Here is a 24003-nt window from a genome sequence, read left to right on the forward strand (position 1 = left end):
TGAATCCTGACACCTCAAGAGCCACAAGAAAGCCACCCGAGGGCACCCTCTCTTTATCACAGGAAGAGAAGAGTGGGTACAAATGGCCATGGCATTTCCTGTGGCCCAAGAGACGGACTAGGGGTGCTGAGTAGCTGGGTCCCCACTGAAAGCCCTGAATTGTGCCACCCACTAAGAGGTGACAAGAGGACGGCCCCATTCAAATGACTCAATAGAACAGTGTTCCCTGGGTGTTTCTGCCTCATCCTGCAGAGAGGCTGAAATGTGAACCTCCAGGTAGGCTCCTTTTCACCCCCAGTGGGTTAGAATGGACCCTGAGACACACAGAGAAGGCCTCTTTCCTCATCTGCTAACCCATATCCATGACCTTATTTAAGGCATCGACAAAAGCAAATTAAGGTGGCCATGTAGGCAACCAAAATGGCAGCAGTCAACGGAGGTAGCCCAGCAGAGAGCCTTACATGTCTCTCAGAGCTGCGGAGTTTTTTGTTTGTTTTTGTCTTTTTAGGGCTGCACTCACTTTTTAGGGCATGTGGAGGTTCCCAGCCTAGGGGGTTGAATCAGAGTGCACTGTTTCTTATCTGTGGTCTCCTTGAGCTGTTTTCCTAGAACTCTCAAGTGTTTGGGGGCCTGAAGTTCCATCTGTCTTAAAATTACTTTTCCATCAAGAGTCCTTCCTAAGGTCAGGAGAAAATGATGTCCTGGACGAGGTATTATGAATCTGGGGGTGAGCTAATGGTTTAGCATTGCCACCCCACCACCACATACACAGCCCCCCACCCCCACTCCACCCCCGCCCTGGCCCAATCAGGAAGTGAAAAGCAAGAGGAATAGAGAGAGAAGTTCTCACCCCACATTCGTGGCGATTTGATCTTTGCCCCCCAGGTGGGGGGTGGGGCGGGATGACTTACAGAATATTCAAGTCTAGCTAATTTCATTGACAATGTTTAAACTCTGGTGTTGTCCAAAGAAAAATGAGCAGTTTCTCCTGGAACTAGACGAACAAAATTTTCATCTCTGACTGTTGCCTTTGTGTTATGTACACACAAAACTACACACTCTCAGCAAACACACAGAAAACCCGCAAAGGGCAAGGCATTCGGCCTTTCAGTGAGCTACTCCAGACCTGGCTGACACTAAAGCAGGAACTGATTCTCTAGGGCTGTGGTGCCTCCAAAGCTCCAACACACTAGCTGAGCTGGGAAAGGCAGGATTGGTTCTGTTGCGAGAACCCAGGACTCTTCCAGGAGAGACAAGAGCTAGAACACAATTCAGCCTGGGAACTGGAGCACCAGCGGCAAGTGCCACAGTGTCAGAGGCACATGGCTTTCTGGGAAAGTGGGTCCTTACTCACCACCAGGCCCTGTCCAATAACTACAGAATGTGCCTTCTTCAGATAGCTACCCCCCTTCTAACTTTACACTCACTACTCACAAACCACCCAAGAAGGGTAATATCATTATTGCTATGAGAAAGGGAATTTTCTCACCACTCGTTAATATGAAAAGAAAAAACAACCGATAGAATTATTTAACAGGAATCCACACAATTGCAGAAACCATTCTGTCCCTCTCTTCAGGAAGAGAAATGTTTTGGTCATCAGAAGCTCTACTAAGCTTAGTCAGATCCGTGCCTGGAATTCTGTGAACTTGAGGCCAAGCTGCCGAGATTCAAAAGAAATGTCGACATGATGGTGTTTGCACCAGCGTGCAACTCAGGCCACCCTGCAGAGAATCACATTTTTCCCTCGTCCCACAAAACTTGCTAAAAAAAAAAAAAAGAAGAAGAGGAAAGAAAAAAAAATCTCTTACCTAGCTCTCCCCGGAGGTTAACAAGTTCTTGAGACAGGGCTTTGTGTTGTTTCAGTGCTTCCTCCCGCTGTGGAAAACACACATCAAGTTACTCATGTTTTCAAGAGGGTCCCTTTCAGTAAAGCACACACACATTCGTTATCACCAGGAAAACGAGACTCAGAATTGAGAAGCCAAGATATGAATCACTGAGGCCGACAGTCTGTGTTGTTAAAAAAACACAGATGTCCCTTAGTTGTTAAGGAAATCCATGTTTCAAAAATCTGTATTTTCTCAGGTCCTCGTGACACTTTCATTGGAGGCACTGACCAGCCCATTTAAAAATGTTTACTTTGAGCCATGCTTCATTGCCAGTCGCAGACCCTTTCAGCTAATGCATACTGTACTCAAGACGTAATGCATTCTCCTCCAAGGGTAATAAAGGCCTAATCAGTTTGAGATAAATATTTAATGTTCTAAACATACACACTTGTATGTACTTTGTCCTATATTTGCAAATAAAAAACTTTCCTTATGAGGCCAATTCTTTACTGCTAAAGGGAAGATACAAAGTCTATCACAGAGCCATGGCACAAAAAAATAACCCTTTAAAGACAAAATCAAGTTAGTTTTACTCATCTACATACTGTTTTCTAAGGATGATCTAAGGTTCAGCTATAATTCTAAGGAGATGTTAGAGAAATGAATTAAATAAAGCCAGCCGGCTGTTTCAGAATCAAACAAGCAATGATCAGTCTTACAAAAGAGAACAATTTCCAAGTTGCCAGCAACTCAGAGCAAGCATACAGACATGCATACGAATACAGCCATTAGGTAGTTTCTTAAAAGGCAGATTCCCTACCACCAGCGCGTTAGGAAGGAAAGGGCGGAATTCAGAGCTCTCGGGAAATGCCCTCCCTAAGATCCCCCAGCCAGAGCTCCCGAGGCATCTGGTTCAGTGTTGCAGAGATCCGGAGACCGGCGACCGGCCTTTGCAGGCAAGAGTTGCTTGTCATTCAAAGCATTTCCCCCTAAACCTCTGCCTCGGTCCCTGAAATTCTTCCAGAAAAGCACTAAAAACAAATACTAATTACCCTTGTTGCCGCACATGGAGGATAGAGGCACATTTTGCTGCCGGAGCAGCCCATTTTCCAGCTTCCGTCTCCAGCTTCCCCCCGCCCCCCGCACCGTCCAAGGAGTACACAGGTGGCCGCACCACCCACCAGGCCGGTCTGCCTACATTCAGAGCTGCAGCGGGAGGAGCGCCGTTGGCCCGGGGTCGGCCGTGCTTGCGTCCTGCAGGTTACCGGGTGCCTCAGACGCCTCTCCCCGCACAGGAGCTGATGCTGCAGCTTCTGCCTTTGGCACAAGCAGCCTGCGATTACTTAAAGCCACAGCCCATCATTTATGAGAAACGAGAGCCAGACGTTAGACTGATCGATGGCCACTTACTTAAATATCGGCTGGTACAGTGGAAAGAAAAACCGCCCTCCTCTGCGTGGATAATGGAGTTATTTTTAGATTTGTGAGTCTTTTTATTCCCCTTTCTAATTGAGGTCATTACATGATCATACTTGCTAATAGAAAAGGGAAATTTGTTCTCCCAAACCTCTATACTAAGTGAGCAATGAATGAGGTGGGGGAATGTGTTGTGACTTAGAATTTACAACGACGTTATAAAATGAATGATGTTTCCCGGAAAAAATAATGGGAATGCTTAGAACACGGCCCACTGGCATTTTAAGTGTGACATGCAGATTTGAGAACTGGAGATCAGATATGTTTTATGGCTTTGACTTTTTTTCTTTGTAGTAGTCTCTCACAAAAGGGCTAAGTTAACAACATACTAGCACTGCTGTGGACATTTAACAGTAACTGGAATTTAAGAAACACTTCCTCAATGAGTACGTTTTGGCCTTAATGGCATTTAAAACGTAGTATTAAACTATTCTGAAATCATAAATCAGTAAATCCAGGTTTTTAAAGTGAATAAGTAATGAGTTTTCTAACATAAAAATTAAAGTTTGAGGAAAACTAACCTGGATAAAAATGGAAGAAAATAAAGAATACATATACTGTATACTTTTTTAAATGACAGCTTTGAGATATAATTCACATAGCATATAATTCATCCACTTAAAGTGTACAAGTCCATGCTTTTTAGTGTTTTCACAGAGTTATACAGTGGTGCAACCATCACCTAACAGAATTTTAGAACATTTTCATCACCCCAAAAAGAAATCCCATACACCTGTGTACCTTTCTTGAGCTCAGATTTAGGCCTTAATTTTGTCACCTTCATAATTTAGTTCAAGTAAGTATCAGCAAATTTCGTCGCTTGAGTGACAAGAAAACACCTTTACTAGATATCTTCGCTCAATCTGTAACACATTTGGTGACCTTGCTGAAAATTCACCCTTTTCCAATAGCAGCTAAATCGCTAATAGAAGGGAAAGCTGGCAAGAAGTTACGTCACTTTTCATAGATATGGAAATTTATTTATATATTTATTTCATATATTTTCAAATATGAAACATTAAGTTGGTATGTAATTTCCAGGAGTTATTCTGTGAGAATTTTTACATCCTATCACCAATATCTATCAGGCGATCTTTTTGCTTATTAAAGGGCTTTGAGGGACATGCAATTTCAATAGTCAAAATCTGAGGCTGGCTGATGTGGAACCTGGGGGGTCAGAGGACCAAACTGTATCTTACAGGAGGAGCTTGAGCATCCATGGGTTTTGTTATGTGTTGAAGGCTGGGGTGCTGGACGCAATCCCCACAGATGCCAAGAGGTGACTGTACCCGTGTGGCTATTTCCCCAGGTCCACAGCACTCAACCTTCCTCAATGCCCAGAAGTCACTGATCTCTTCCAACCTCAGTCAATCCCAGGGACAGTAACAGGAAAACCATGAGGTCATTTCGGACTCTTGTCAAATGGGTTGTGCCAAAGTCAGTCAGTTCTTCCTTTGTGTGTCTTGAATCCTTTGCACTTTCTCTGTTGGTGCTGCCTCCACCCTGTCCTAATCCTTGCCAACGCATTCCTGAACTATGGAAACATCCGTCCCTCCACATTGCTTTGCAGAGGACTGGGAGATTGTTATCCCATATTCTTGGTACATATAAATGCCCTTGATCAACAAGTGTCTTCCACTGAGCACATAAAAAAATCAACATCCATGAACCTGTTTAGACGCCCTACTCTTCTTCTGTCCAAATCACACTCTCCATGCATGTCCCACTTCCACAAATGCCCAGTCCTCTGTGTATCTGCCCATGTTATAAACCTTCAGGGAATACTGTCAATCATGCCACCTCCTTCTTCCACATGTCTAGACAGGACATTTATCCTTCTGAATCGGTAGGCAAGTTATTACCAAGTACCAATTAACCAAGTATCATTCCAGATGCTGGGAAAATATGGAAAAAATTTAAGACACAGTTCCTGCATCAAGATGCTTGGGACCTAGGTAGATACAAAATGTCCAGGCCCAATACTCAGGGCAGATGAGGGGAAGCAATACAGGAGAATGGAGTATTCAAGGGCTTTAAACATGACCCTTGTGAAATGCCGACCACACTGCCCATACCATAACAGACACACACTCAGTGCTAAGTCACCCGACTCTCCTGGTTGCTTGCCCCTTAAGACATTTACCCCTTATTTGCAGACGATAAAATGTGTTTTGTCACCTAGACATGGATTGCCTGTTCTTTCTATTTAGCTGCCCCTATATCAGTGTTTCTGTCTTAGATGATAAACTCCTTCTGGTCCAGATAACAAGTTTATTTAATTCTCTTTGTATTGTAACATGTTGGATTCTACTCAATGTGAAAAAAAAAAAGGGGTGGGGTGGGGGAGGTGGGAATCTGGCCAGAAAGATGCTTTTATACTCATGCATTAAATATATGAAGTGCTCCAAGAAGAAAAAAAAAAAAAAATGGATTCACCATCATTTAATTAGGAGTCCCTGGGACATGGGCACTTAGTCTCTGGCTGTGGTCCCATCAGTGGGCCTTAGTTTGCTAGCTGGGGAGTGCATCACCAGCACAGGGGATTTTGCAGCAAAGAGCCGCCTCGATGGCTCAGCTGCGAGCCATCTCTGAGCTCCTCCCCCATCACACAAGGAGTTGTGGCCACTTTTTTTGTGCCGAGACATTTTTACTTACAGTCTGCTGTCATTCAAAATTCATCTCTGTTTAGGTGCTACTTTAGGTTAGAGTCCACGTTCAAAAATAGAGGGAGGCACACTGAATGACTCATCAGAGGTTTGGCAGGGGTGACCTCTGTCCTGTTCAGGTGCACCTAGAAACTCCCCAATGTACCCTTTTATGAAGAAATTGGGATCATGACCAAGTGTCCTTCACGTGGTCTGTCTGTACAGAACACTGTACGCTGTGCAAGGGTAAACCAGGGATTAGAACAAACTGAAACAATAGTGTGTCCTTTGAGAAACGGTGGGTATTGGTTTCCTGATTCATGAACATTTACTAGAACTTCTGCTATGTAATGGTGTTTGCCACTAGAGTTGTAGTTATTAAACAGTTGCAACAAAAGTGATAGTTCCAGGATTCCCTATAATTGACCATTTTCTTTCCCATAACTTCATGCTCTCAAACCATTTAGAAGTAGTAAGCAATAACAAGGTATATGTATATAGAGATCAATCTCGATCTACAATCGATACCCACCTACCTACACACCTGTCCATCCATCACCTGTGTAATGTGTACAGAGAACTAAAGGGTTAAGTAAAAATTATTTTGAAAAAACTGCTTAACTTTTCCCCTGGTTATAGCTTCCCTTTCCAACTGTTTTATAACAGTGCCCTGTATACATTAAGCAATCAGTAAATATTTGCTGATTATAAAGAGCTGAAAAGAGCAAAAAAAAATTTACATAAAGACTTTATATGTTCATCTTACACCTGGGATTCCATCCATTTGTTCATTCAGATAGATACACACTGTGTTATCTATCATGGGTAAGGCACTGCCGTAGCAGCTGGGGGTGATTTCCTAACAAAGAACCAGACACAGATCCTGCTCTCAGAGAGCTTCCTGCCTTAAAAAGTTAAAAAAAAAAAACAGCTGTGAAATGGTTACAGATAAGGCAGAAGAATGACAGAGAAACAGAAGCGCTCCTGGAAACTAGAGGGTAGATACAACATGGAGCTAGAAGGACCAGGAACGTCTTCTTGAAAGAGAGCATTTTTGAGCTGAATTTCAAGAAATTCAAGGGAGTCACAATGACACAGGCCTTGGGAGCTGAACTGGGTATAAGAGGAAATTTATATACAGGACAAGTATCCACTAAACTCATTAAGAGTTTCCCTACTGTGGACGGAAGCAGCTCTGAGTGCCCAAACCAGTGGAATGTTTTCTCTAGTGCTGGATCTCATCTCTCTCTAACTGAGGAGCTGGCAAAGGTTTGGCTTATGTTTACAGGCCCTGTCATACGGGAGGGAAGTGTCTTTAAACACTAGGACCACGTGGAACATGGAAGGGTCAGCCACAGGCGGTGTGAGGGGCTGAGGACACAGCCGAAGAAGAGTGGGCTGTGGTCCACGGCACATCCACTCCCGGCCTTGGCTCACTGAGAGGCATGGAAGGTAGGGCTGCCTCATCTATTTCATTCGCGTCTTTAACTTTGATTGCTTGCATAGGGAATCCACGTACATTAAATCCAGGTAGTAAGGCGATGCTACTATAAGAAACATCTGATCATGTAGGTATTAGGGAGAAGGGGGTCAACCTGTAATGGTATTTGAAGAAAGGATGAATAAACCGAGAAGTTTGTAGGGGATTTTGAGTTCACAGTGTCCAAGGCCTGGGTTCAAGTCCTGATCCTCCCACTTCTCAGCTGCCTAATTATAGTTAGGTTACTTTAACAGCTCTATGCCTCATTTACTTGTAAATTCCAACTTGGGTTCTTAGAGGGGATTTTATTAAGAAAAAAATATCTGGCACTGAGTTCCCGCTGTGGCACAGTAGTTTAAGGGTCTGGCATTGCCACAGCTGTGGCCTAGATTCAATCCCTGGCCAGGGAACTTTCATATGCACAGATGCAGCATTCTCCCTGCCCAAATGTCTAGTACTTAGTAAATATGCAACAAATGCTAAATCCCTCTTGCTTCTCCTTTACCTTCATGATTATATGATTGTACAGCTGGTGCCAAATTACAGATATATTCCAAGTTACATACCAGATCATCCAAAAGAAATATAATGTGAGCCATGTACATAATTCCCTAGTAGCCACAATTTAAAAAATTTTAAAGGTTAGGAGTTCCCATCGTGGCGCAGCAGAAACGAATCCGACTAGGAACCATGAGGTTGCGGGTTCCATCCCCGGCCTCACTCAGTGGATTAAGGATCCGGCATTGCCGTAAGCTGTGGTGTAGGTCACAGACGAGGCTCGGATCTGGTGTTGCTGTGGCTGTGCTATAGGCTGGCAGCTGTAGCTCTGATTCAACCCCTAGCCTGGGAACTTCCATATGCCACAGGTGCGGCCCTCAAAAAAAGCAAAAAAAAAAAAGACAAAAAATTTTTAAAGGTTAAAATAATATTAATATTTTATTTAACCCAGTATATCCGAGCTATCACTTCAATATACAGTCAATAGAAAAATTACTAATGCGATTATTTACACATCCTTTTTTTGGTATCATCTTCCAAACCCAAATGTACAAAACTTATTGCATATCCCACTCAGCCTGACTACACTTCAAATGCTCAATAGCTTCATTAGGCTAGTGGCTCCCATACTGGGCAGATCAGCTATTAGAAAACGGAGAAGCGCCGAAGGTGTGAATCAGCAGAGTGGCATACTTTGGAAAGATGACTCTGTTAGCAGTGCTTTGGATGGAGTCTATGGGAGAGAGGGCAAACGTGAAGATGCGTTGTTATCATCATAATCTAGGGCACAGTCGTCCAGGGCTTGGACAAAGTTGGCATCATGGAAATGGGAAAGAAGGATAAAGTAAGGGAGGAACACGGTGGGATGAGTGTTCAAACCATCCAGACTTGACTGCATTTGTGCAGGGGATAAAGAAGAGAAAAGACTGAACATGGGGTTGCTAGGCTAGCGACAGGAAAATAAATAATTGGTTTATCACTAGATAAACTAATTGCTCCTCACATTTGATATTATGAAGTTTCCAGTTTAACTTACTTGGTCATATAAGCCAACTCTCAAATTCCTTTCTTACACATTAAAGAACAACAAAAATATTGCATACTACTGTAATTTTCCTTTTTCTTTCTTTCTTTTTTCTTTTTTTCCTTTTTAGGGCCACAGCAACAGCATATAGAGATTCCCAGGCTAGGGGTCGAATTGGAGCTATAGCGGCCGGCCTACACCACAGCCACACCAACGTAGGATCCGCGTCTGTGACCTACACCACACTCATGGCAAGGCCAGATCCTTAATCCACTAAGCAAGGCCAGGGATTGAACCCGCAACCTCATGGTTCCTAGTCGGATTCATTTCCGCTGCACCACATGGGAACTCCCATACTACTATAATTTTAAAACTAGACAAGTGTCTCTGTCTCTCCTCTCTCTCCCCCCCCCCCCCCATCTCTCTCTCTATATATGTATACATTTGAACAAAACTGTAAAATATTCACCAAATACTGATTTAAACTGTACTAGCTTGGGAGCTCATCAAAGGCACAGACTAAGTCTCATTCACCTCTGTCTCCCATGCCCAGACAGGAAACCACATCCAAATAGCCTCTGTAAGAAATGAATATAGGTTTGTTGGGTTGAACCTAACTACAGAAGAAACACACTGAAGAGTTTTTCTTCTTCTTTTTTTTTTTTTTTTTGACTGCACTGGTAGCATGCAGAAGTTCACGGGCCTGGGATTGAACCTGTGCCACAGCAATGACAGTGCAGGGTCCTTAAGCTGCTGAGCCACCTGAAAACTCCCAACAGTTTTCTCTTGAGATATCATGTGCCCTCACCTTTAAAGTGGTGATCAAAAAATATCTAAAGAGCTCAAGCTGGAGTTCCTGCTGTGGCATTGCTGCAGTTGTGGCGTACGATTCAATCCCTGGCCTGGGAACGTCCATCTGCTGGGGAGGGCCAAAAAAAAAAAAAAAAAAAGAAGAGCTCAAACTCAGTCATTTCCCTTTAAATAACTCTACTTTTTGTTGCTAGGGATGCCAGTAGCACATATTCATAGAAACTTGGTTTTCTCAATGAATTTTAACCAGTTCCTAAATTAACATCCTTGTAGAATATCAAGAAAGAGTAATAAGTAAGCCAAGAAAATCTGTTTCGTGTTGGTTGTACCACAGACTATTTTAGGAATGAAATTCTGAAGAATTCCCAGACCAGTACTGGGAGTTATCTCAAAAGTGTTCTTCCACCCATAAATATAATCAACCTCATTTTTCAAAACTTTAAGCTCAGTGTGCTATGGAAAGCTACATAGAGTTAGACAAAAAATTAGGTGAAACAATGTTAATGCTGTGAAATAAAATCTTTTTTTTTTTTTTTTTTGTCTTTTTGCCTTTTCTTGGGCCACTCCCACTGCATATGGAGGTTCCCAGGTTAGGGGTCTAATCAGAGCTGCAGCCACCAGCCATGCCAGAGCCACAGCAACGCGGATCCAGCCGTGTCTGCAACCTACACCACAGCTCACAGCAACGCCGGATCGTCAACCCACTGAGCAAGGGCAGGGACCGAACCCGCAACCTCATGTTCCTAGTTGGATTCGTTAACCACTGCGCCACGACAGGAACTCCAAAATCCATATTTTTATGCCAAGTCAAGGACAATTTAAATCTACAAGAAGTTTCTCTACTCCCCCCCAATCCAGTGCGGCTGTATGTCTATCTGCATTATACATGGACCAAACCTCCCCCATGGGCAGAAATACCTGCTCAACCATAAAAAGCAACCTCTCCTAGAATCAACAAGACAACTCCTTAAAGATAACATTCCCTCTGGATCTTGTAAAAGGTCACAAGGACCTACCTCTTTGCGCTTGCACATCTGGTTTGTGTAAACTGTCAATAATACGTCATCTAACATACATTCCTCTGTCTCAAAAAATTTATATACCTGTGCCTTGACTTCCAAAGGGCGGAACAGTTTTGAAGCTATCTCAGATGCTGTTCCCAGTTAAAACCCTCAATATGGCTCAAATAAACTTTTCCACTTGTTTCTTAGATCGATTAATTTTTATCAGCAGTGTTAATACAGTCTAGGGGTATACAGACGTTTGGCAGACAATTAGCTTTTCATTGATGTTGGTCTCAGGCTCCAGCGAAAAAGGAGGACTTAGAAACGTGTCAATTCCAGACTTCTAGAGAGATCAGAGATCTCAAAGTGAGTTAGCAAAAGCCCAACTGGATGAATTCCATGTGATCATTTGTTATTAACGCAAAGACGGTCACAAGACAGGGGCATTACCCCTCCCCTGTGCCCCACACCCACCTTAGTGAAAGGACAAGGGTGGACACATCCTTACCTCGGAGAGGAGGTGCTGAATCACAACCGTTAATGCTTCAAACTTGGCGTTGCCGCAGGAGAGCAGCTGCTTGAGCTGCAGGATACATCCACTTTGCTTCTCGCATTTTGTCTTAAACTGTGCCAACTCGAGTGTTTTTTCCGAGGACAGCACATCTGGAGAGGTCTGGGTCTGGATACATAAACTTCTGGCATTCTTTTGCCTGCCCTTCTCAACTGCAAAGGAAATTAATATAGGTAGGAAAATATGTGACTAACTTTCTATCGCCACTACCTTTGGGGCTCACAAACAACTAGATAAGCCACAGAAATGCCCTTAGGTTTACATAAGGAAAGCATATGGATGAGAACGGAGGTCAAGCATCTAGATGCTCAAATACAGACCACGGCTTTAGTTCTGACCTAAAATGATGTATACACTGGGCAGAGAATGAGGGGCATGAAATAGATTTACCAAGCCAGACATACGAAAACTGTGTGCAAAATAATGTTGATTTCATAGTTTCTCATCTCTCGGGTAAACCTGTACAGAAACCTGACGGTGACAAGCACCCTGACTGTGTCTCCTGATCCCACAAACAGGAAAAAAAAACAAAAAAACAAACCAAAAAACCCCACACAAATGATTGACTTTAAATATGCCTTTCCCTCTTCCTACATATTTCCTGCCAACTTCCTGTCCTTTCCCTGCTGATGGTCTGGTCCTTACAAAGATTTATATTATAGATGAGTCATTTCCTAAACTCTGATAAATGAAAATCTACGCACATTTTACATTTTATATGTTCACTGCTAAGAGAATTACACTCTTTGGACTATATTATTATATTTTCTATCAAATACAAGCTTTGTTGTTTCTTTTCCCCCTTCAAACAGTCATACGGCTTTAAAAAATTTTTGTTTTAAGCACATGCTAACACTCCAAATCCATCTAAGAGTCTGTGCTAAGTGACTATTCACTTCCCATGGCACGGTGTCTTGGGAATTACTCTATTTTAAATGAAAACACTGTTCTGTTCTGGAGCCAGTCCAAATGTCTCAGTCACTTTAAATATCAAAAAGAATTGGAAAAACAGGAAACAAGCTGCTTAACTCTTGAAATAAGCTAAATTATAACCAGAACAAATCTAAATCTGAAAAAAAAAGACAAAAACTTAAAAATTCTTTATTCTCACAGTCATTCCCTAGGGCCTCTGTTTTTTGAGGTGAGAGACAAATCTAAGCCAATTTTATAAACAGTAATTTTAAAAGTGTTTTATTCCCCCCCCCCCCTTTTACGGCCACATTGGGACATATGGGACTTCCTGGGCTAGGGGTTGCATTGGAGCTGCATCCGCTGGCCTACACCACAGCCACAGGTCAGAGCCACATCTGTGACCTACACTGCAGCTCGAGGCAATACTGTATCTTTGACCTGCCGAGCAAGGCCAGGGATCAAACCCGCATCCTCACTCAAGGACCCTATGTCAGGTTCTTAACCCACTAAGCCACAGCGAGAACGTCTTTAATTTTTTAAGGAGAATAAAACAGTGATTTCTTGAAGGAAAATAAAGAAACCTCAGTATTCATGTTCCAAGAACCAATGGCAAAAATACACTTACTGGGTACTTTAAGTAAAAAAAACAAAACAGGAAAAAGGCTCCTATTTCTATGGTAGACTTCCATGGTTCAAAAACTCATTTGTGTTAATACTTCATAATCCTCATTCTAAAATGACTAAAATATGCATTGTGTTTTAACAACATTTAAAGAGAGGGGAAAGTATCTATTAGTCTTTACTGATAATCATTATTCATTGTTTAGCAATGACTGCAACTTTCCAAGCAGACAGAGACAGTAACCAAGTTCACAGTCACGATATTAAAGTCCTGAAAGGAGAATGCCTTTATAGCCACACACTAATGAAAAACAGTCTAAATATTTTACAATTTTCCCCAATGTCTGAGATAATATTCCTTTATGTCATTTTCTAAAATGTAAAATGTTCCTAGGAATCCTGTCATGTAACATATAATAATTACAGAATGTTTTACTGTTTACAGTGTTTTCTCACTTTCCCTGTGATCCTTTCAATAACCCTCCCTGGGAAGGTGGGGTTTCAGGATGTAAAGGGCCCAGCCTGGGCGTTCACAGCTTCTGTGGGACAGACTCTTAAGTCAGAACCCAGGCTTCTGTTCCCACCATTTTGGAAAGCGGAGATGGGGTGGAGATACAATGTATTGTATAACTAAAAATAAACATTTATGCAACAACCTTAACAAAATGTTATTTTAATTCATCCAAGACCATTATCTGCTAATTCTTCATTTCAATAACCCTATATACAGATAAATATCTATATTTTATAAAACGTTTTATATAATTTTATTCAAACTGAAGAGCAAAAAACTCAATTTTAACTCTTTGACCATCTAGATCTTATTGAAACATATGTAGACATAGTGAACCTATGTTCACTTTCTAGACTGATATCATTGCTCTATGCCCTACCAATACTTACTGTTTGGTTATAATTATTTATATAATCTAAGAAGTGAATATTTTATGTTAACATTGGAGAAAATATTCTTTAAGATTCTTGCCTAGTCTCTCAGATGAATTTCAGTATTAACTAGTCGTACTCTAATAAGTTATTTCTATGCAAATAAATTAAATATAAATTAACTTATTAAACATTATTTTTTGCACTCAAGTGTAGAGCATAGGTACTCTTTTTGTAACACCAACAAATTTTTTTTCTTCAAATTATCTCTTATGCCAGAATTAGGCAGGAGCTAAGTATTTATGTTTTGTAAAACTAAATATTTTTTGCTGTGTTCAAGATGTTTTGAATTTATACATCCATAGGAAGGTATTTGCTTAGTAATATTGTTTGGTTATTTCCTTGATTATATGTATATAATAATATATCTTCCTTTGTATTTCTAGTTTTCTTATTGAATGGTTAACTCCATTTCTAACATTACTTTAAAGAGAGGGAGATACTTATTTTTGGTTTAAAGAGATTACTGTTTCTTAATGGACATAGCAGCTCTTAAAATAATGTATTTATATAATGTTAAGAATCTGTCAATAGTTTTTTTTAAGTGTTTAAAAATTAAGGCTTGGAGTTTCCGTTGTGCCTCGGTGGAAACGAAATCTGACTAGCATCCATGAGGACTCTGGATTCCTGGCCTCGCTCAGTGGGTTAAGGATCCGGCGTTATCATGAGCTGTGGTGTAGGTCGCAGACAAGGCTTGGGTCTCTGCATTGCTGTGGCTATGGCGTAGGCCAGCAGCTATAGCTCCAATTTGACCCTAGCCTGAGAAACTCTATATGCCATGGATGTAGCCCTAAAAAGTAAAAAAAAAAAAAAAAATTAAGGCTTGATTTAGACCTCTGAATCCATTATGACAGTTTTTTATTTTACTTCAGTAAATTTTATTAAAGGCTTTTCTTATGCCATTGTGTCTTCAAATTCCTGAAAGAAACTTTTTTTTCACCATCTGAAATTTGACAACCTAAAACTGTGGTATTAACTGACACATAACATTATATTAGGGGAGTTCCCATTGTAGTCCAGTGGAAGTGAAGCTGACTAGTATCCATAAGGACGCAGGATTGATCCCTGGCCTCGCTCAGTGGGTTAAGGATCTGGCATTGCTGTGAGCTATGGTTAGGTCGCAGACACGGCTTGGGTCCCGTGTTGCTGTGGCTGTGGCACAGGCTGGCAGCTGTAGCTCTGATTGATCCCTAGCCTGAGAACCTCCATATGCCATAGGTATGGCCCTAAAAAGACAAAAAACCAAAACAAAACATTATATTAGTTTCAGTGTGCAACATGATTCACTATTTGTGTATATTGGGAGATGATCACCAGAGTAAGTCACATACATAGTTACAAAATATTTTTTCTTGTGATGAGAACTTTTAAGACATATTCTCTTAGCAGCCATCAAATATGAATAGGGTATTGTCAACTTTAGCTGCCAACATCACATCCCCATGACTTATTTATAACTACAAGTCTGTACTTTTTTTGACACCTGCCCCCCCACTTCACCCACCCCCCACCAACTCTTAATTTTTTCAGATATGTCAGTACAACAGTGTAAGCTACTCCCTGGTTTGTTGCTGAGAATTCAGATGGCTTAGAGTCACAAGTGAGTTGGTACCTATATGTTTCCTTTCTTATATTGTGGTTGCTTTAGCTTTTGTTAACAAAATGGCATTTGTTCTTCTCAAGGTCCTCTTCTCTACACTTTGGACGATTAACTGTGTCAAGGCATATCTATTGTTCTGAAAGTTTGCAAAATTCTCTTGCACCTAATACTCTCTTAGGAATGCTGCTAAGATCACTCTAAAATGAGCCTTCGTTTTTGCTAAGGTACACCCTGGAAAACATCAACTGTCCGAGTGTGACTGCCTTCCAATCATGCAAGTCTCCTGGTTCTTGGCTCGAGGACTGCAATTTCAAGAGTGTGAAACAACACACGTCTGCCTGAGTTCCTCAGTGTCCAGCCATGACGACCCCAAACGCCACATCTAGAATGCAAACACCCCGCCTCACGAAGTAAGAGAAATGATCAGATCTGTACAAATCATGATGCAGTTTTCAGTGCTACCCATGGAGAATCTCATTCAGATATTTAAAACAATTCTGGTGATGTCTGTCTGCTCAGTGTCACGTACTCAGATTGATGTTCAATTTGGTAAGAAATTAAAATTTGGTAGGAAGCCTTCTCTAACACCCCCTAGAACAAACTGTTGAATTCAGGGCTGGTGAGCAAGGATTTATCCTCTGTGGGAGCAAAACGGAAGGGGTTTTGTTGCAAAATTGTTTGCAAAGAAAAGGTTAAGAGACAACCTGAATGCCATCAGTAGAGGTCTGCTTAAATAAATGTATGACACAGATGGCCAAAAAACACATGAAAATATCTTCAACACCACTCATTATTAGAGAAATGCAAATCAAAGCCACTATGAGGTACCACCTTACACCAGCCATAATGGCCACCTTACAAACAATAATTGCTGGAGAGGGTGTAGAGAAAAGGGAACCCTATTACACTGTTGGTGGGAATGCAAATTGGTGCAATCACTGTAGAAAACAGTATGGAGATGCCTCAGAAAACTCAAAATAGAACTACCATTTGATCCAACAATCCCACTCCTGGGCATCTATCCAGAGGAAACCATGACTTGAAAAGATACATGTACTCCGATGTTCATTGCAGTACTATGTACAATAGCCAAGACATGGAAGCAACCTCAATGTCCATCGACAGAGGACTGGGTAAAGAAGATGTGGTACATATACACATGTAATATTACTCAGCCATTAAAAAGAAAAAAATGGCATTTGCAGCAACATGGATGGACCTAGAAATTATCATGCTAAGTGAAGTTAGCCAGACAGTGAGACACCAGTGTCACATGCTATCACTTATATGTGGAATCTAAAAAAAAGGACACAATGAACTTCTTTGTAGAACAGATACTAACTCACAGAATTTGAAAACCGTATGGTTTCCAGGTCAGTAGTTCATGAAACTGACTAGTATCCATGAGAACTCAGGTTCATCCTAGTCTCACTCAGCTTAAGATCCGTGCCGTAGCTGGGAGGTCCAGATGTCCATCTGCTTGCTTTGGGTGCAGGCCGGCTCATCCAATCGAAGGACCCATACCCGCAAAAAAAAAAAAAAAAGAAAGAAAGAAAGAAAGAAAAAAGAGAAAAACTTATGGTTTCCAAAGGAGACAGGTTGTGGGGTAGGGGGATGCACTGGGGGTTTGGGATGGAAATGCTATAAAATTTGGTTATGATGACTGTTGTACAACTATAAATGCAATAAAATTCATTGTGTAATTTTTTAAAAATAGCAAATGTATGACATATTTATAGAGTAGAAGGTCATAGCTGTTCATAGAACTAGGAAGCCCTCTGTGGTAAATGAAGAGCAATGTAAATGAAGTGCCCCATTATACCAAGAGGATGGAAGAGCACATTTTTCTTGCTTATAAATTCATAGCAAAACTATCACATAAGACATATAAAAGTACTAACAATGCTAACCTTTTCACAGAGGGGAAAAAGAAACAGATACAAGGTGTTCTAATGCATTTTTAGATGTTTAACCATGGAATAAATACCCTACCTATTCAAAATTAAAATTCAATATTTTTAACGGTGATTAAAATTAATTCTGAGCTTCAATCTTTAACACTTAGCCATCAAGTCAAGATAGTCAATCCATGTTTCTTCCATGGGGAATATGGACAGAAATCTAAATAATGCAGCTTCTGTTGTATATGAACACTTGGAAGAGATTTACACTTAAAGAGGAAAGAAAACATTGACATTATTTTTTTTAAGAGTACATGTCTTCAAATTTTAACCTCAGAGCAAATGAGCAAGTGAACTGCCCTCAACCTAGAGCTGGAAAAGCATGTTGTGACCTCAATCTTCCGCTCCACATACTGTGCTCCCTGAGGACAAAGTTGTACCACGTGCTAGCTGATGACCCAGTTTTAGCATCCTTCCCGCCCCTCACTCATGATGCAAAATTTCCAGTGATGTTCAAAGCCCTAACACTCAGAACTAGAGTACCTCACAGTACTAGGGAACAACGGTTTCTTTAAATCCTAGAGAATTCATTATTTATACGAAGTTAGCTTAACATGAACCATTGCTCTGTATGTTCCCTTTATTAATATGTCACCATTTGATAATGCAGCAGCATTTAAAAGTATAAAATATTTTGGGTATTATACCTATTGATGGGATGTCTGATTTCAAAGAATCAACTTTCTCAGAAACCTTAAAGTTCAAAGTTAACATCTACATAGATTCAGAAGTGTGTTGACAAGATAATTACCGCTGTCATGCCTGATTCGACCTTCCTGGCATTCATTCCAATGAAACTGAAACCTCCATCAGGAAAACACAGGTCCAGAATCAAAGACATTTGCTCACTTTAAAAAGAGTTCAGTAACACTGATTGCTACCTCTATTCTTTCTACTCAGAAATCTCAGTTTAATAAAAATTAAAGCAGCTTAATGGATTAAAGCAGTTGAGTAAAAGAAGAATAGCCCACTTGTTCAGGATCGAGTGGCTCAAGCACATGGATCCCCATCATGCGGCTAAACACAGTTTTTGAGAGAGACTTAATCATTCAGACAAGGACCAACCTACTAGCTGTTGAGGACACATCCATCCTAAGGCAAAACAAGCCACTTACGGAATCCACTGGCTTTCCAAATACTAAAATCAAGTAAGAGACAAGACCAACTAGGAGACTTTGCCTTGACTTGAATAAATCACAAAACTATACATAGCATTTAGCAACTAACGTTTGCTTAGTTTTTTGTATACCTATTGACCTATTCATTCACTCACCAAATATTTATCAAAATCTACCATGTAACTTTGCTATGGGGCAGGCGGACCCACCTGGTGTCCTGGGGGGTGGTAGAGGCAGGCAGGGGAGGGTGGCCTTCTACAGGGATGCATGAAGACATCGCAGATCTCTGAGGAACTGCTTCTAAGGTATTCATCTCTTCCTGTTCGAATCTCACACATCCATTGGCTGTGAAAGGGACAGCCATTGGCTGCTGTGTACTGTCTACTACACACTGCATTGAAAGCGAATGCCTGTGGGTTATTAAAACATAGGTAACGAACCAACAGGCTGGTGAGCATTCCCTAAATCTCCACCTGCTTGACAGCCAACTGACTCCCACCTTCTGTCTTAATCTGAGCCTACGCATCTCAAACCTTCCTAAGGACACCCAGCTATACACACATCCCTTCTGTCAGTATGTCCTTAGCATGTGATGGTGGGTGTTTGCCCTGAGACATTCCGTGACAACAAAGTCGTAAATATGAACAACGAGGAAATGTGTGTCCTGCTAAGAAGAATTAGCCAGTTACGAAACCACCACCTACAGGACCACTGTGCATTCAGTGTCTGTTGGATGTGTTTCTAGCAAACAGGTCCTTGTTCTTAAGGAACTTTTATGCAGCGAAAGCAGAAATAGGCCATCACCAAAGGCCACATGATTTGATAATTTGAGACACTAGATCTGGGGCCATCAAGAAAGGGTGCCAGAGGCAGAGTTTAGATGAACATTTATTTGCACATTTGGCAGATAGACACACAGAAAAGGCCAGAAAACACAAAGGTACAAAGATATGGGAGGTCCTGGTATTCAGTGCTGACGGCAAAGCACTCCTGAAATTAAATTAGATGAAGTGGCTGGAGGCATAAATGGGGCAAGACACGGGCACCACACAGGTTTTATCTTATAGGAGACAAAGGACGGTGGAGATGCAGTGAGAGAAGGTCTGAGGGGATGATCAGAAAGCTCCAGAGGGAGGCCAGGGGAGGGAAGTTCATGGGCCAGTGGCAGTGAGAACAGGCAGGAATCGATGAATGCGATCAGGAGGAATCCAGGGTAAGTCACAGTTTCCAGCTAGGAAATAACACAAGAGGAGCAGATGCGCCGTGAGGGTGAGAGGGCAGAGGGTGTAGGGTGGTGTGGGGCACGGGGTAAGCTCGCCAACACTTGGCTCCTCATTCTCTGAAAAAAGCCCATTCTAACCTTACCTGCTCCAGCATGCTTTCCAAATTGAATTGTCTGCCAGGTCATTTTCCCCAGGGGCAAGTCAGCTCTTTTTCTCACTGTCCTGAATGTTGCCCCTGACACAAGTCTATTAACACATATTTTTTCAGCATGATCAGTACACTCATGGAAACCTGGACAATCTTACCAAGGTTTTTATTAAAAATTAATATTCAGTGTTATATGAAAGGAGAGGAAGTTAGCACTCCCCTGGACAAGGATGGAGAGGCCCTCAACCTGACAACATGCATATAATTAAGGCACTGACGCCTACTCCATGGCATCCAGCCATGGGAAGGATGGGATGGGTGGATAGAGAGAAATGAATAAATTTGTGTCATCACTTATGAGCTTCAGTGTATACAAACCCTTTCAGTGTTCCTTTGATTGTGTGTTTCTCTAGAAGAGTTCATAGTAATCATAATTTAGGAGCCACATATTTTCCTGCTTCTAGATAGGCACAGCATTTCTTTACTCCAACAAGCTCAGCAAAGCCCAGTGTTTAAACTTTAAAAATTACCCAAGCTAATTCTTCTGGAGATGGGGGCACCTATTAAATTTTTACATGACTATACTGATGGAATTGCAGCAATGGCTTGTATTATATGTAAAATGGTTTTACTTTTTTAATTTCAAGAGTAGATTACAGAATAGAAGGCATATTGCAGGTCCCTTTGTGGCTCAGCAATAACAAACCCGACTAGTATTCATGAGGACACGGGTTCAATCCCTGGTCCCACTCAGTGGGCTGCTGTGAGCTGCAGTGTAGGTCACAGATGTGGCTCGGATCTGCTTTGCTGTGGCCATGGCTGTGGTGTCCTCGACCCCTAGCCTGGCAACTTCCATATGCTGAGGGTGCAACCCTAAAAAGACCAAAGGGGGGGAAAAAAAAGAAAGCATATTCATATAAATACTCCTATTTCAGGATAATTATTGCTTAGACAATTTTTCCTGTAAAACAATCCACACCTGACCTTAGACATTTTCCATGAGGCTGGGGGTGGGGTGGGGTGGCGGGGGAAGGCTACTCATGTTTTTAAAATGAACTATTAACTGTAAAGAAAAGTTAAGAGAAAGTCATCACATTCAGTAATGCTGTTAAGAAGCTATCACCTTTATCAATTTGCTGGCTTCTAAACAATCTAAAAGTCCACCTTAAGTTTATGGATTTGTTTCAGGTCTGAAAAAGCTCACTGTAAAAGTGGAACACAACAAAAATTCGCAAGTGATAGTTTTAGGCCTGTAACATTAAAAATTCTGAAGATGCTAAATGAAAATATTTTTAGTCATCTAACGCGCAAAAATTTCATTAGAACCATGAACTTTAGTAGAGAAAAAAAATCTGATTTTTTTCTGCTGTGGCTCAGTGGTAACAAACCAGACTGATAACCAATGAGGATTCGGGTTCCATCCCTGGCCTTGCTCAGCGGGTTAAAGGATTGGCATTGCCATGAGCAGCAGTGTAGGTCGCAGATGCAGCTGGGACTCTGTTGCTGTAGCTGTGGCATAGGCCAGTGGCTGCAGCTCTGATTCGACCCCTAGCCTGGGAACTTATCTTTTGTGACGCTTGCTCACACTGTATCTGAATAAACTGGATAGGCCTTTTCTCAGAGCATAAGAAAATGAGTAAAATATATATATCAACCACCTTCCCACTGCCCTGACTGAGGTGATGTTTCACAAGACAACAGCCCTGCTCCTGGCCTTTGCCCTTGGTTATTGAGCAAATTACCTAAAATACTAAATGCCAGCCTTCATGTGGAGGCTTCAGGTTTTTTTGTTTTTTCTTAGCAATCATTGTGATTTAACCAATTTAACAGGTACCTAAAAAGATGCTTGGCATCACAAGGCCCACTTTTCACCAGGCAGGGTTTTTTTATTTCAGGGTGACATGCACCAAGGTGTCCTTTTTAATTTACCACATGGAAGCACACATTACCAGCTCTAACATTCTGTCACCACTAAGAACCATCTGCAAAGTAAGAACAAAACGTCTACAAGGCCCTCCCCTTGCAGTGCCTGCTTCCAGCACATTTACAGTCTTGGAATTTTAAAGGCTCTTCTGTGACTTTTCCACTTTGAGCTAGCCAGCACAGGTGATGTCACCACTGCGCCAGCCCGGCCAGTCCCTGTGGGTCAGTGCTCCAGAGCCACAGACACTGTCCCAAACCATCCCAGCCACGCTGCCATCACATGTTCTTTGTCAAGCACAGCCCTCAGCAAAGCAGCATGGCTGAAACAAGGCACATGCAGACCAAAGACCTGAGGGAAAAAAGCCCAAGTGTGCCAAAGTGGCTCAAAAATGTCCTTATTGTGGGAGTTCCCTCCGTGGCTCAGCGGTTAACGAACCCAACTGAGATCCATGACAATGCGGGCTCCATCCCTGGCCTCGCTCAGTGGGTTAAAGATCCCGAGTCGCTGTGGCTGTGGTGTAGGCCGGCAGCTGTAGCTCTGATTTGACCCCTAGCCTGGGAACTTTCACATGCCACAGATGTGGCTCTTAAAAAAAAAAAAAAAAAAAAAAAAATCTCCCTATTGTGAATTAGAAACAATAGGGAGTAGAAACAAAAAATAGAATACCCAGTTAAAACAGTCAACATTAGGAATTTCTGTAACACAAACAATAAACTTAAAAATGTCATTCTCAAAATATTAACCAGTTAGGGAAAAGCAACTTGAGAGACGGCCAAAAGTCAGGTCACAAAGGAACAATAGCAAAAAGCCTAGTCTCTTCCCTAAAACAAAGCTCTATTAGACTGAAATTTCCCCAGAGCTATGTAACTGATGCCTTTTATAAAGGAACTTCAGATGCTAAAATAACCCAAAGCATCACTTAAACCAAATACAAAAAAATGCTGTTCAATTTTGGATACATTTAAAACACCTGATGTCTTTTCACCTAATAAACAGTAATACATATACTATACTTTTTTTTTTTTTTTTTGCCTTTTTAGGGTTGCACTTGCAGCATATGGAAGTTCCTAAGCTAGGGGTCAAATCAGAGCTGCAGCTGCCGGCCTACACCACAGCTACAACAACATAGGATCCGAGACTTGTCTGCAACACAGCTCACCGCAACGCTGGATCCTTAACCCACTAAGCAGGCAGGCCAGGGATTGAACCCATGTGTTCCTGGATACTAGTCGGGTTTGTTACCACTGAGCCACGATGGGAACTCCTACACATATTATTTAAAAAACAAACAAACACTATTTTTAGCTCTAAAACATGATTTAGAGCTAATTTTAAAAATGATTAACATGATTTAGAGCTAATTTAAAAAATGACAATCTATATTTTTTCATGTCTAGGTGATTCTCTACTACCCCAAACCCAATTAACCAGAATATTTCAATGGTCCTAATTAAATGAGCATTTACGTTTTCCTTGCCATTTCCTCCATTTTTCCCCTGATAAAAAAAAAAAACCTCTGTGATACTTCCCGTCCTGAATCCAGCTCCAAACTGTATGATTTAGTTTCCTTGTTTGTGTGGAAACAGACACCACATTAAAACACAATTTAGCACTGTAAAACTTTAGTTTTCTGAAACTTGTGAGATTAAGATAGACTTTCTCTTTCAATGTCTAACTCCTAAAGACTTATCAAAACATTCTCTCTTATGAGTGAAAATTCACTTAACACATCGCTGCTCTCTTAAATAGATTGCTATCACTGTGGAAGGGCACATTTTAACACAGCAAAGCTGAAGCTATAAGACTGCCAGTCACAGCTACAGAAGCTTAGCATCAATCTATGACAATATGTTTTTTAGCATAATGCCATTCACAGCACTGGTAACTGCTTATCAGTGTGGCAAGGGGCCCTGAAGAAACTTTCAAGACAGCTTTCAAGGAAGCTAAAAAATGAGAATGTGGATTCACGGGAGATAACAAAAGGGCGGTGGAAGGCTACATCTCTCATCTCGTGCTCTTGAATTTGGCCCTCTTGGTGTCTTTTGGATTCTACCAATGACTGAATAATTTTAACTTCTTATCAACACCCCCCCCCCAAAAAAAACCCGTTATCTATAATTTCATCTGAGAGCTTTCTAAAAATGCTTTCCCTGGCTTCTATATTTTGCAAGGTGAGAAACACAAGAGAAAGTTGATTTAACATCACCTTAA

The 24003-nt window shown here is 41.4% G+C and overlaps 1 protein-coding gene across 1 annotated transcript in view; it reads right to left on the minus strand.

Annotated features, from left to right (window-relative positions):
* Window positions 1-24003, minus strand: part of MTUS1 (microtubule associated scaffold protein 1) — a 175545-nt gene that overhangs the window by 25524 nt on the left and 126018 nt on the right. Inside the window, 2 exon segments of the mRNA XM_021077995.1 lie at window positions 1812-1878; window positions 11278-11492. Coding sequence (XP_020933654.1) covers window positions 1812-1878; window positions 11278-11492 — 282 coding nt within the window.

Source organism: Sus scrofa, chromosome 17 (genome assembly GCF_000003025.6).
Source record: "Sus scrofa isolate TJ Tabasco breed Duroc chromosome 17, Sscrofa11.1, whole genome shotgun sequence".
In the NCBI taxonomy this organism is placed as follows: Eukaryota; Metazoa; Chordata; class Mammalia; order Artiodactyla; family Suidae; genus Sus; species Sus scrofa.